Source organism: Phaseolus vulgaris, chromosome 10, assembly GCF_051622355.1.
Source record: "Phaseolus vulgaris cultivar YP4 chromosome 10, ASM5162235v1, whole genome shotgun sequence".
Classification (NCBI taxonomy): Eukaryota; Viridiplantae; Streptophyta; class Magnoliopsida; order Fabales; family Fabaceae; genus Phaseolus; species Phaseolus vulgaris.
This window is the reverse complement of record NC_143507.1, coordinates 21,466,685-21,480,032: the sequence shown is the minus strand read 5'-3', so window position 1 is coordinate 21,480,032 and position 13,348 is coordinate 21,466,685. Positions and strand designations below refer to the sequence as shown.

Here is a 13,348-nt window from a genome sequence, read left to right as displayed (position 1 = left end):
CCTCGGTTCCCTTTTTCCTCCGTTGGACCAAGGGGGACCCCGAGCTCTCCTCGTCGATGGTCACGACGGTGGTGGGAGCCTTCACCGACCGTTTCCTCTTCTTATCGCCCCTGGTCTCGGGGCCGTCAGCTGGCACGACCGAGATGGGGAAAGCGGGAATGGGTTCGGCGGTCGCCTCCGCCCCAGAGAACGACCCGGCAGCTCGTCGAATTTTGGCAAGCTCGATCAGTTGTTGCCGGCGTTCCCTTGTGGAAGTCATATCTGCACCAGGTAAGCATAACAAGAGGTTAGTGCGCAAGAAGCCGAGAAAAAAATAAAACAAAGCTCAGACAGGCGATTAGCATATGCAGATGAATGAGTATGGCAAGCAAGCACGAGGCGCATGTTCAAAATAATAATAATAGCAAGTCAGAGAGAAGATAAGAGGGAAAACCAATGTATTTCTTGAGCATCTCTGCATCAAACTCGTGCTTGATGAGGGTGGAGGAGCCAAACTTGGTGCCCAGGCTCGAAAGAAGGCCACACAGCTCGCGCTTGTATGGCGCCATGGCCTCCAAACCCCGGGGTTTCCTGAATTCTACCTTGGGAACCCAGTAGAGGGGGAAGCCCTCGAGTAGGGTTGGGCTGTGCTCGTTGGAGGTGATCATATAGAACCTACCCTTCCAATCCTTGAAGGATTGTTGGTATAGGCCCAAGATTACCCTCCCTGAGACACCATTCAGGCTTACCCACGACCTGTCACCGGGGTTCTTGGCCTCGAAGAAATGGAGGAAGACGTCAGTCGATGGAGGGTGTCCGAAATGGTTGCAAAGGATTTCGAACGCCCGGATGAATGCCCAAGCGTTCGGGTGGAGTTGACACGGAGCCACGTTCAGCTCGGTGAGGAGATCCTTCTCGAAGAAGGTGAAAGGGAGTCGGAGACGCAGCCTTTTGAAGATGGCTGAGTAGATGAAGGTGAAGGGCACCCCGTCCACGCATACAGGCATGCCTCGGGGGGGGGGATGCACATGCCCAGGTGTCTGTCGTCTTCCCTATCGAGGGCACTTGAGGGCTCGTCCGCGTCACTCTTGAGCAGGGTGGCTAGATGATCAGCGGGAAGTTGGTTAGAGGTTTCGGCGAGCAGATGGAGGGGAGCCCACTGGTACGCTCGCGCGTAGTCTTGGGGAGCAAGAGGCGCTCTGGGTTGCGCGCTCACCGAAGGGATTGCGCTTGTTGAAGACGACGATGGTGCACGGGCGGAAGGCTGTGCACCGGAAGGAGAAGCAAGGCGTGCGGTGGTTTTTGTGCGAGCCATTAGCTACAGTGGAAAAGAAAGAAAAAATGAAGGGTCAATGAGAAACAAGAGGAAGACAAAGGGAACGAAAGCACTACGGCGTGAAGAGAATGGAGAAACGAAAGTGACGAAGGGGAAGAAGAAGTGAAAACGCAAAAAAAGAAGAAACCAGAGGAAACCCTGGTACAGTGCAAAAGAAGAAAAAACAATCCACAATGTATGCACAGTGCACTTATTGGACGATGCAATCGGTCAAAGATGTCCAAATACGGCATAGATGAAGAAAGGGGGTACCTTTTGTCGATCGCTGGTAGTTCCTGGAAGCTTGAGATTGGGGATGATGAATCGCAAGCGGGGAGTCGAAAGGTTTCAGAGAGAAAGTGTTGGAGAAGGTGATGGAACAATGGAGGCGCATAAGTTTTGAACGTGAAGAGGTGCAAACAACGCTTCATGTTAGCCGTTGAAGCGTACACGTGTCGCGAGATTAAGGGAGGAAAGCGTAAAGTCACTTAAAGCACAACACGTGATGTGGCACGTGACGTGGCGTCACTTGCCACGTGGCCGCTGAGGACGCTCACTTAGTCTCTTCCCTGAAAACAAGTATACAACTCGAGACTGGGGGGCGTGTGATCCGGTCGGCGGTCGGTTGTCGGTGACGTCAGCAGTAGATAGCCACGTGGACCGCTCTTAGTGGCACACGTGGGCCAGGGAAGCTGATGTGTGGTGTGTCGTTGAGAGGGTTACCCGGGGGTGATCGGTGTTAAGGTGGTGGTCGGTGGTCAGAAGGGATGCACGATCATCGTTTAGGTAAGACGATCGGTCGTCGCGCCATGCACAGGCAAGCTAGGAGCGAGAGGCAATTCCCAGCGAGAGTGTTGCGTATGAGTCTCGTGCGGCAGAGTAGTGGAAGAAGGAGAAGATCAGGTGCTTCATAGTACTGCGCACGAGAGTGGCCTAAGGGAGCTAGCAGCCAGTCGGTGGTTGGGGCTCTCTAACCCATAACGTGCATGGAGCAATGCAGGGGCGATCGCCCACACAATAGGTAACACCTGGTACGTGCGCTAGCCAGGCCACACCTGGTATTCACACTGAGGTTGTATGAGACATCCAGCGAAAGAAACATGCGAAGTTATTTCGTTTGTGAATAACTTAGGCGCGCCGCAGGGTATATAAAGGCATTCCACGCTCATGCAGAGGTAAGATTTCATTCGTGCAAGTTACCCGTTAACACAGAGAGAGAGAGAGTGAGAATCACAGAGTGCACACGAGTCTCCCAGAGATTCCTCGTACTTAGTTCTTTGGTGGTTTTGTGTGGCTGACTTGAGCGTCGGAGTGCAATCGGCCGCTAGAGGCGCCGTTTGTTGTGTTTCGCAGGTACGCTTGGGGTTCTTTGAGGAAGCGCTTGGAACGTGTTTGCGGAAGGCATAAGTTTGACGTGGCGAGTCCTTTGACAATCAAGTCACCGGCAAGATCACTATCCAAGAATTATGTTTACATCATGTTGAGTTTGCTTACAATATGGTTGTTGACAGCACATCGAATTGTGATCCATTTGAAATTTTGTATGGATTAAATCCTTTAACTCCAATATATTTGTTAACTATGCCTAACATTTCTGTTTTAAAGCATAAAGATACACAGGTTAAGGTTGACTATGTGAGAAAGCACGGGATGGACCTTTTCAAGTGTTAGAAATCATTAATGACAATGCCTACAAGATTGATCTTTCAAGTAAGTACAATATGAGTAGCACTTTTAATGTGTCTGATTTGTCTCCTTTTATTGTAGGATTTGAACTCAGGACCAAGTACAGAGTATCAACCTAACCACTGGGACAAATGATCATTCTTGAAATATAAGGATTGTAGTATCGTCTTATTTTCTTACAAACAAGAAAAGACCTTTGTAATTTATACACTGTTGAAACTCAGATTAGGGGGACGAATATTTTGACAATTTTAGAGAGTGTTTCTCTGTTAGGGTTTTTCCCTGTATCTTGCGATCTTATCAAGAATCCACCAATTCTTGTGGCGATCATCCTTAGGCTTATCAAACTTTGTTTGTGGCGCCTTCCTTTATCCAGGTTTTTATTGTTATTGTTTTGAATTTATTCTGTTCCGTAACCTTAAATTCCCAATTTTATTGTCATTTCTATTTGGATTCATATCATAAGATTCCTTTCTGTTGCAGCACCTGAAGAGAAGACACCCATAAATAAAATGTTTTCCTGTTGAGTATGCTTTCAATTGAGATTAGATTCTCATGAGAGTAAGCTGTTACAAGAGATAAGTTGTCAAAGGGGCTTTAGACCCCAGGTAAAGGTACGTTGTTTTTAAGACTGTAACTGAATACTTCTTAAATTCTAGTACGCCTTTTGTTGACTTGATCGTCGAAGTGTAATCAACAGGTAGGGCCCCCTCTGTTTCAACGAAGCCGCGTTCCAGCGCAACACGACGTAGAGCAGATTCCAGAAGAGACAAACCGGGGCTAGAGCTTGTCGCCAAGGTCAACCGACGAGGAAGTCAACCGACAAGAACTTTTGCCGCCCACCGTGGGGCCCGATAAAATTTTATCAGTTTTGTTTGAGTTTTCTGACGCAATGAGGAACACGAGGCAAGGTCCACTGGGATCTGAGGGGAACAATGCCCCCACTATACAACAACTTATGGAAACTGTGAGGGCTCTCCAAGAAGCCAATGAGCAGTACAAGCGGGAGCAGGAGCGGATCCAACGAGAGGCTAGAGCTGAGCAGGAAAGGCTAAGTATAGATGCAGTGACAGAAGCGTTGGCAACAGCTAAAGCTGAGCAAGAAAAGCTTATGGCAGAAGCTCGAGCTGAGCACTTGCTCAGGCAAGATCAGCTGATGGTGGAGATAGACGTTTCACAAGTAAGCAGTGAGGAGTTGCGCAAGACCAACGAGGAATTGCGCAAGAACTTACAACAACTTGATGAATGCTCTACAGTGGAGCGAGGCCCGATTGCTCTTCTAAGAGCTCGCCCCAAGCCATTCTCGTAGGCGATTATGGACGCTCTCGTACCAACTAACTACATAACGCCCAATATTTTTTTACGGGCGTAAAAGACCTCGAAAGCCATCTTACAGCGTTCAATGCCCAAATGATCATTTCAGGAGGAACATACGCCATCTATTGCACGATGTTCATAGGTACGTTCACAGGCACAACTCTGTAGTGGTTCAGTGGCCTTCTTGACAGCCACATCACCTCCCTCGACTAGTTTTCTGAGTTGTTCAGGGAACAATTCATTGTTAACTAGGCCCGACCATCAGTCTCCTTTGATCTTTTCAGCGTGAAGCAGAGGCAAGATGAGTCTCTAAAGGATTATTTGAACAAGTTTGGGGCGTTCATAGTGAAGCTCCAGACCCAGGATGAACCCTTGATGGTCCACCCACGCCTTTAGGCAGAGATTCATGGCAGGACCGTTCAGCGACCCACTGATCAGGAATCCAGCAAGGATGTTTACTGAGATACGTTGTCGAGTTGTTGCCTACATTGGTGCAGAAGAAGCAGTGTCTGATATGTTGAGCATGGGAGCTTTGATGTTTCAAATCCAAGTTAAAGCTTGAAGTTGTGCTACTTTTTGTTTGGGTTTAGATTAGGATGTTTAGAATCTATGTTAAGATCAATTCTTAATCCTTGCACAAAGCTTAATCAATATGTTTTAAATAAACAAAGTGTTTTTCCAAGCAAAGGGAAAACAACCGGTTGATTTATCGATATAATCGGCTGTTTGTCACTTAGCTGACTTAAAGGTTTTGAAACTGTTTTTTGAATTGGTTATGTAACTACCTAACCCATTCAACCGGTTAAATCGTGGTTTCAACCGGTTAAATGTGTGTTTTGATAACAGTTTTTTGAAAACCTGTTTTAGCTGTTTTGAATGTGATCAAAACTGTTTTAGCTCATTAATGTTGCCTTAAACGACTAGATTTCAAGTGCTATAAATATAGCCTTTCTTTCAAAACAAATGACAAGTTTTTACACAGTTTGAAATAGAGATTGAGATTTGTTTTTGAAAGAAGTTTTCAAAGGTTTTGCAAGATTGTTGTTAAAGCTTTGCACTGGTACAAGATCTGATCATAGGGCTTCCTGTTTTGTATAATCTCAGGTGTTTTCTATCCCTTTCAAAGTTCTTGTAATTGTTCTTTCATTACAACTGTAAGTGTGTAAAATCCTGCAAAGTTAGAGGGTGTTATGTCTTGAGGTGTGTAGAGTTGTAAAGAGGGTGAGTGGGTCTTGTGGTTTTCAAGGTCACCTCTTTGTGGTGTGTTTGTGTAATCTGGATTTGATTACTAGTGCAACTCAGAGGTTGTTCTGAGAACTGGATGTAGCTCAAGGTTGAGTGAACCAGTATAAAACTTTTGTGTAAATCTCTCTTTCTCTAACACCTTATAACTGATTGTGTTAATTCTGTTTCTGTTGCTAGTATAAACAACCGATTAAAACGCAATTTCAATCGGTTAAAATTCTGTAACACTTTCTGTATCATTGTTGGATTGCTTTCCTTAAGTGCTTATCTATGATTGTTTGATAAAGGTTCTATCTTAATCATGTTTTGCGAAAATCTTTGATAAACAATTCACCCCCCTCTTGTTTAAGCCATCTATTCTAACAATTGGCATCAAGAGATAGGTTCTTGAAAAATATTCAAGTTTATGTTTTTTTCTGGTAAAATCTTTTTACATGACTGACAAGTTTCCTTTTGGGGAAGGTGCTTCCATAAACATGCCACCACTGTTTTCTGGGGTTAATTACCAGTTTAGGAAGGCGAGAATGAAAATCTTTATGCATTCAACTGATAAGGGTATATGGGAAACAATTGAAAATGGTCCCTTTATACCTCAAGTGAAAAGAGATGAGGTTTTAATTGATAAACCTTCATCTGATTGGACTGAGGTTGAAAGTAAAAAAGCCAAATTTGACTGGATTTCCAAGAATATAATAACCTCTGCCTTGAGTTGTGATGAATTTTTCAGGGTATCACAGTGTAGCTCAGCAAAGGAAATGTGGGACATCCTTGAAGTCACACATGAAGGGACAAACGATGTCATGCGAGCTAGAAAGCATGCTCTTATACAAGAGTATGAAATTTTTAGAATGTAGAAGGGAGAAACCATTTGTGATGTGCATAAGAGGTTCTCTCACATAGTGAATCACTTGATGAGTCTTGGTAAGAATTTTGACAAGGAGGAACTGAACATCAAGATATTAAAATGTCTTGATAGAACATGGCAGCCTAAGGTCACTGCCATCTCTGAATCGAAAGATTTAACATCAATGACTGCTGCATCATGTAAGAATATATGACCTTTAATAAGAGGGGGGGGGGGGTTGAATTGTTTAAAGGGGGGTTTTTCAAAACTTTTTTAGGTTTAATAAAATTATTTTTATAAATCCAGAACAGGAATCAAGTTAGCCAAGAACTCAAGCAATTATGCAGCAATACATAGAAAAACAATCGGTTGTTTCTTCGACACATTCAGTTGTTTGTATCAAATAACCTTAAAACAGAATTAAAATGAGTTCAGGGTAAGAGAGAATCACATAAACAACTTATACTGGTTCACTCTTAAGCCAAGAGCTACATCCAGTCCCCAGAATACCACTGGGTAATCCACTAAGCAATCAAACCAGATTACAAAACACAACCCACCAAAGTCATACCTTGAACCCTTAAAGAAACACACTACCTTTGGCAAACCACACCAAAAGTATTGATCTTGAACACCTCAAGAACACACAATACTCATTGGCAACACAACACCAGAAATACAATAGGTTTAGAAAGGATTACACATGATCACAGTACAATCTGAATTGAATACAATTGCAATCGTATTCCACTCTCTCTTGAAAATCCAAAGCTTAATGTGAATCTTGAAATCTTAGAATCAAATTTGTCTAACTGAATTTCTCAAAGCTGTTTCTTATATGTTTGAAAACATAAACAAACCATTTATATTTTCCAAAGATTGGTCAGAGCATTTAATGAAGGAGCATATTCAGTTAGAAAACATTTAAAATAGATTCACCATTCAAAATTGAATTATGTTAGAATTTGCAAAGAAACAATCGATTGAAATCACGAAACAACCGATTGTTTTGGCTTGACAGTTAAGTCAACCAAACCAAACACCTTTCAACCTTTTTCAAAAACTCCTAAGAGTAAAACAACCGGTTGATTTGACAAAACAACAGATTGTTTTTCACTTAGTTGGAAAAACACTTAATTTAAAAAAGGTTTTAATTCACATCAGTTATAGATTCAACAAAGGAGTGGATCACACTTTATTCTACCAGCCTTTCATCAAACACCTTAGATTTGGATTCTTCAAAGCACTTGATCAATAATCTCCCCCTATTTGATGAAGACAAATCCCTGGTTGTTTGTGTTGATCTTGATTGAATCTAAAACAACACCTGCAAAAAAAAAAAAAAAGCTATGCAATGCAGAGAATCTCTCATAGTAGGTTATGATGGCACATAAATCAATTTTCTACACAATCATAACAGTAGAAAAACCAGCCAAAAAACTCATCTAAAACACACCAAACGATAACACCATACACACCAGATTGCAACAGAACATTAAATCAGAGTTATAGCAGGTTATAGCAGTTTGTAGGATAACACATAAACCATATTCTCCCCCTATTTTTCTTCACAAATAGACTTTAGGCAGAGAAAACAATTTTAAGAAAGATTTTGAGAGTCAAGAATGCCTAATTCATTTCTTAAAAAGAAAAACGTGTCTTTTGGCAAAGGTTTTGTGAATATATCAGCAAGTTGCAGTCTTGTTTAAATGAATTTCATCTCACAATCTCCATTGTTCACATGATCTCTTATGAAGTGATGACGAATCTAAATGTGCTTTGTTCTTGAGTGCTGAATCTGATATTTTGTGAGATTTATAGCACTTGTATTGTCACAAAGCAAAGGAACCTTGCTAATCTTCAAACCAAAGTCTGCTATCTGCTATTTAAGCCAAAGAATTTGTGCACAACAACTTCCAGTAGCAATGTATTCAACTTTTACAGTGGAAAGAGCTACACAAGCTTGTTTCTTGCTATGCCAAGAAATGAAACTTGATCAAAGAAGATGACAAGTGCCACTTGTGCTTTTTCGTTCTAGCTTACATCCTACAAAATCAGAATCTGAATATCTAATTAAGTGTATAGAAGAGTGAGAAGGATACCATAGACCAACATTGATTGTTCTTTGAGATATTTGAGAACTCTTTTTTTAGCCTTGGGATGAGATTCCTTTGGATTTGCTTGATATCTTGCACATAGACACACGACAAACATGATATTCGGTCTACTTGCTATGAGATAGAGTAAGGAACCAATTAATCATGTATATTTTGTTTGATCTACCCCTCTTCCAGCAACTTCAACATCCATGTAACAACTTGAAGGCCTAGGTGTGCTAGCTTCTTTTCAACTTTCCATTTCAAATTTCTTGATAATTTCTTTGCAATACTTTGATTGACATAGGAAAATTCCATCTTTGGATTGCTTGACCTGCAGTCCAAGAAAGAATGAAAGCTCCCCCATCATGGACATTTCAAACTCACCTTGCATGGCAGCCACAAATTTCTCACATAAACTATCTTTGGTAGCACAAAAAATGATGTCATCAACATAAATTTGGACCAAAATAATTTCAGAATTTGCCTTCTTGATGAAGAGAGTTTTGTCAATCATCCCTCTCTCATAGCCATTAGATAAAAGAAAGTTACTAAGCCTCTCATACCACTGCCTTGAAGCTTGCTTAAGCCCATACAATGCCTTTTTCAGCTTATAAACATGATTGGGATGTTGATGATCTTCAAAGCCCGGTGGTTGCTCAACATAGACTTCTTCATTGATGATTCCATTGAGAAAAGCACTCTTAACATCCATTTGAAATAGTTTGAATCCACTCATACAAGCAAAAACCACCAACAACCTTACAACTTCTAATCTTGCAACAGGAGCAAAGGTTTCACCATTATCAATTCCTTCTTCTTGATTGTAACCTTTGGCAACTAGCCTTGCCTTGTTTCTAGTAATCACAACCGAATACTTCTTAAATTCTAGTAAGTCCTTTACTGACTTGATCGTCACAGTGTAATCAACAGGTAGCTGTTTCAACGGAGCCGCGTTCCAGTGCAACACAACGCAGAGCAAATTCCAGAAGAGACAGACCAGGGCTAGAGCTTGTCGCCAAGGCCAACCGACGAGAAAGTCAATCGACAAGAACTCGTATAAATAATTTAAAATGTTATTATTAAGTAAAATACATTTCATGATATAATTTAAAAAGGGGATAAAATCATCAATATGGTTGTTAAATAAATATAAATTTAATATTGTATCATAAGAGATTATATCATAATTTAATAAAATCTACACAAGAAGAAATTAATCATATGCTTCAATATTTTGAGAATAAAAGTAATTTATATTCAATTTTAAATAACAGTCAATATTTTGATCAATAAAATGATTTTTAATTTTAATTCAACGCCTACAATAGAAATCGGCAATGGAAACAGAGAAAGGATAATGAAAAAATAGCAAAATCAATGGTGATGATGGTGGCGTTGCATTCGTCGGAGAGAACGATGGTGGTGGAGAGAGAAAACGTCAGCATGTGTGTTTCTCTTACTAAATAATATAAATATGTACTGAGAAGAGGAAGAAGAAATGATGGAGATCAAGCTCAAGTGGACATGGAGGCCAATCAACAAGATCAAGAAGAGGTAGAGGCACAAATAGAGGATGCCCATGGAGGTCAAAGCCCACCTCAAAGGCTTACAAGAAGCATTTTCAAAGCTTTAGGAGCTAGGGGACAATTATTTTCTCTTTTTGTAATTTCTTTGGTTGAAGGTGCTTAGAGGGAAACATTAGAAACCTCTTTTGTTATAGCATCTTGTAGGATTTAATTAGGAGCTTTAGGAGGGGAGGTGCGTTAGTAGATAGGTGTAGGAGTAGAATAGGAGGTGCCAAAGTGAAGGAAGAGGTCACACCTTCCTCATGCCTTGTAATTGGCACCGGTTCTAGAACATGTTTAGGAGGGAAATTTGAATTTGTGTAGCTTGCATTTCAGCACCTTAGGCTATAAATAGAGGTGCTCCCTTTGTAAAATTCAGATTGGAATTGAGAGTAAAGAAACTATACTCAAATTTTGAGTGATCATTGGAGAGCTTTTGAGCCTTCTTCTCTAGTATTATCTTGAAGGATCCATGGTGTCCTCAAGTGGCGGCAGCACACTCATCTAGGAGCAACCATCATTCTAGTGGCGTGATCATTCAACCATACATCCATCTTCATGAGCATTCTCTTCTCCTTCCTTTCTTCTTTTGTTATTTCCTTGTCTTAGCTTGTTTCCTTGTTGTTTTTGGTTCGGTATTTTCAGATTTTAATTGTGTTGCTTCGGTTCCTTTGTGTTTCTTGTTGTTCTTCATCTTTCTTCTTCATTTTCCAGCTTTTGGTTCGGTACATCTTATTTTCCAGCATTCTATTTCAGTTTGCTTAGCTTTTGTTCCTTTTTGTTCGGTTCAATTTGACTATAATTGGAACTTCCATATGAGTTTGTGTTTTGGCACTAGTTTTGGTGAGTTCTTGTTCATAGAACCTTGAACCAATTCTATGATAAAGTGCCTATCTCATAACCAACTCAAGATGATTCCTAAGAATGTCAAGAATCATTCTAATTGTGCTAGTGGAATCACATCATGTGGTATCAAGAGTTTAGGTGTGTTCTTGTTTAATTGTTGAGTTGTGTAGCACTTTATTTCAAGAGCTCTTTTAATTTCTTGCAATTTAAGTTTCTGTTTTAGGCTTATTTTGAGTTTGCTTGCTGTTTTAATTCTTTTGCCTATCATATGTTTGAGTATTTTCCTTTTTGAATCTTTACAAGTTTTGTCTTAGTCTTGTTTTTCCATAATTGTCATCACTTCTAGTAGTACTTTTGTTGATTTTATTGTTTCTTGCTTTGGTGTCATATAATTTTCTGAATTGATATTGATCCTTTGTGCATTTTCTGTTTTAGTTTGAGTTCATGCTTGTATTCTAGACCTATACAAGCTCCTATACATCATTTTCCATTATGTCTTTGCTAGTTCATAATTATGTTTTTCATTCCTATTAGGATTCCTCTGTTTCTGAAAACGTGCTTACTGTTTTTCCTTATTGCAATTGTTTTACTCACTGGAAAATTCTAAAATTCTGGATTTGTGATATTCAAAGTGTTAGAAAAAGTAGAAAAAAGAATTACTCAAAAATTCAAAGTACACAAAAAATGATAAATAAAATAAAAAAAGTGTACAATTCTGCCGAAAAGAATACGGTAATCTGGCAGCGATTTTGAAAAATTTATCTCAATTAATTGGCTTACTGTTTTTAATTGATTCCAGTGCCATTATTGAGTTAACATCTTGAAGTTTCTGTGGTTTAAATTTCATAATCCAGTTCGCTCTACATCATTCCAGTTAAATCAGTGAATATCAAGCACAGTTTGCATAAAAAAAATAAAATTTCTAGTAGCTAAATTTTTTGTTTTCTTCATCTACTCTAGTGCTTTTCCTTGAGTATTCTTTTGTGTGCCTACTTTCTCATTGAGTTCTTTATTTTTCTTGATTGTCTTTCATTCCTTACTCTTTGAGTTTGTCTTACATATAGTTTTCCTTTTGCAATTACCTCTCTTTGCTTATACCTTTTCTTGTTTGTCTTTATTGTTTCATTGGTTTTGTGGTGGTTGCTTTTGAGATTGGTGTGCTTGCTTTGACATCTTTCATTTGAGGATTCCAAGACCTCAAGATCAGATTGGTGCAAGGACATTATTTCTTTGGTGCAAAGGGGTCCATGTGGACAAAACAAAGGTGATGGCCATTCAAAATTGGCCTACACCGAAATCTTTGAATGAGGTCCGAAGTTTTCATGGACTTGCTTCTTTCTATAGAAGATTTGTCCCAAACTTTGGTACCATTGCCGCACCACTCAATGACATAGTGAAAAAGGATGTGGTCTTTCAATGGGGAGAAGCACAACAAAATGCTTTTGACACTTTGAAAGAAAAATTGACTAATGCTCCCATCTTGGCCCTTCCTAATTTCACTAAGACATTTGAGATTGAGTGTGATGCTTCAAGCATAGGTATTGGGGCTGTTCTCCTTCAAGAGGGCCACCCCATAGCCTATTTTAGTGAGAAATTAAAGGGAAGTCATCTCAATTATTCCACCTATGATAAGGAATTATATGCACTTGTTAGGGCTTTGTTTACTTGGCAACACTATCTTTTTCCCAAAGAGTTTGTGATACATAGTGATCATGAATCTCTTAAATATTTGAAAAGCCAAAACAAACTTAACATGAGGCATGCTAAGTGGGTGGAATTCATTGAGCAATTTCCTTATGTGATCAAACACAAGCAAGGCAAAGTAAATATTGTGGCAGATGCTCTTTCTAGAAGATACACTTTGCTAAATCTTTTAAGCTCTCAATATCTTGGTTTTGATCACATTAAGGAACTTTATCATGATGACTTTGATTTTTCTCTCATCTATCAAGAGTGTCTTAAGGGAGGATAGAAAGACTTTTTTATACAAGATGGCTTTCTTTTTAAAGGAAAACGTCTTTGTGTTCCTCAATGCTCTATTAGATTATCTCTTGTTAGAGAAGCTCATGAGGGGGGTTTAATGGGACATTTTGGGGTTGCTAAAACTTTGGATGTGTTGCATGAGCATTTCTTTTGGCCTCATATGCATAAACATGTTCATAGTTTGTGTGATAAATGCATAGCTTGCCGCAAAGCTAAGTCTAAAATGCATCCCCATGGTCTATATACTCCTCTTCCTATCCCTTCAATGCCTTGGGTAGATATATCTATGGATTTCATCTTAGGCTTACCCAAGACATCAAAGGGAAAGGACTCCATTTTTGTGATAGTGGATCGTTTTTCAAAGATGGCTCACTTTATTCCTTGCCACAAAGTGGATGATTCATGCCACATTGCAAACCTCTTCTTCCAAGATGTGGTTCGCTTGCATGGGATTCCTAGGTCTATAGTG

The 13,348-nt window shown here is 39.9% G+C and overlaps 1 protein-coding gene across 1 annotated transcript; it reads left to right on the top strand.

Moving 5' to 3' along the window:
* The first annotated feature begins 5,976 nt into the window (after window positions 1-5,976).
* Window positions 5,977-6,396, top strand: LOC137817902 (uncharacterized). Its single transcript, XM_068621127.1, has one exon. It carries the CDS (start codon window positions 5,977-5,979, stop codon window positions 6,394-6,396), a length of 420 nt encoding a protein of 139 aa, XP_068477228.1.
* Window positions 6,397-13,348: the final 6,952 nt, after the last annotated feature.

Excerpts from the sequence above, each read along its gene's own strand:
- LOC137817902 (XM_068621127.1), top strand. The coding sequence starts at position 5,977 with ATGACTGACAAGTTTCCTTTTGGGGAAGGTGCTTCCATAAACATGCCA.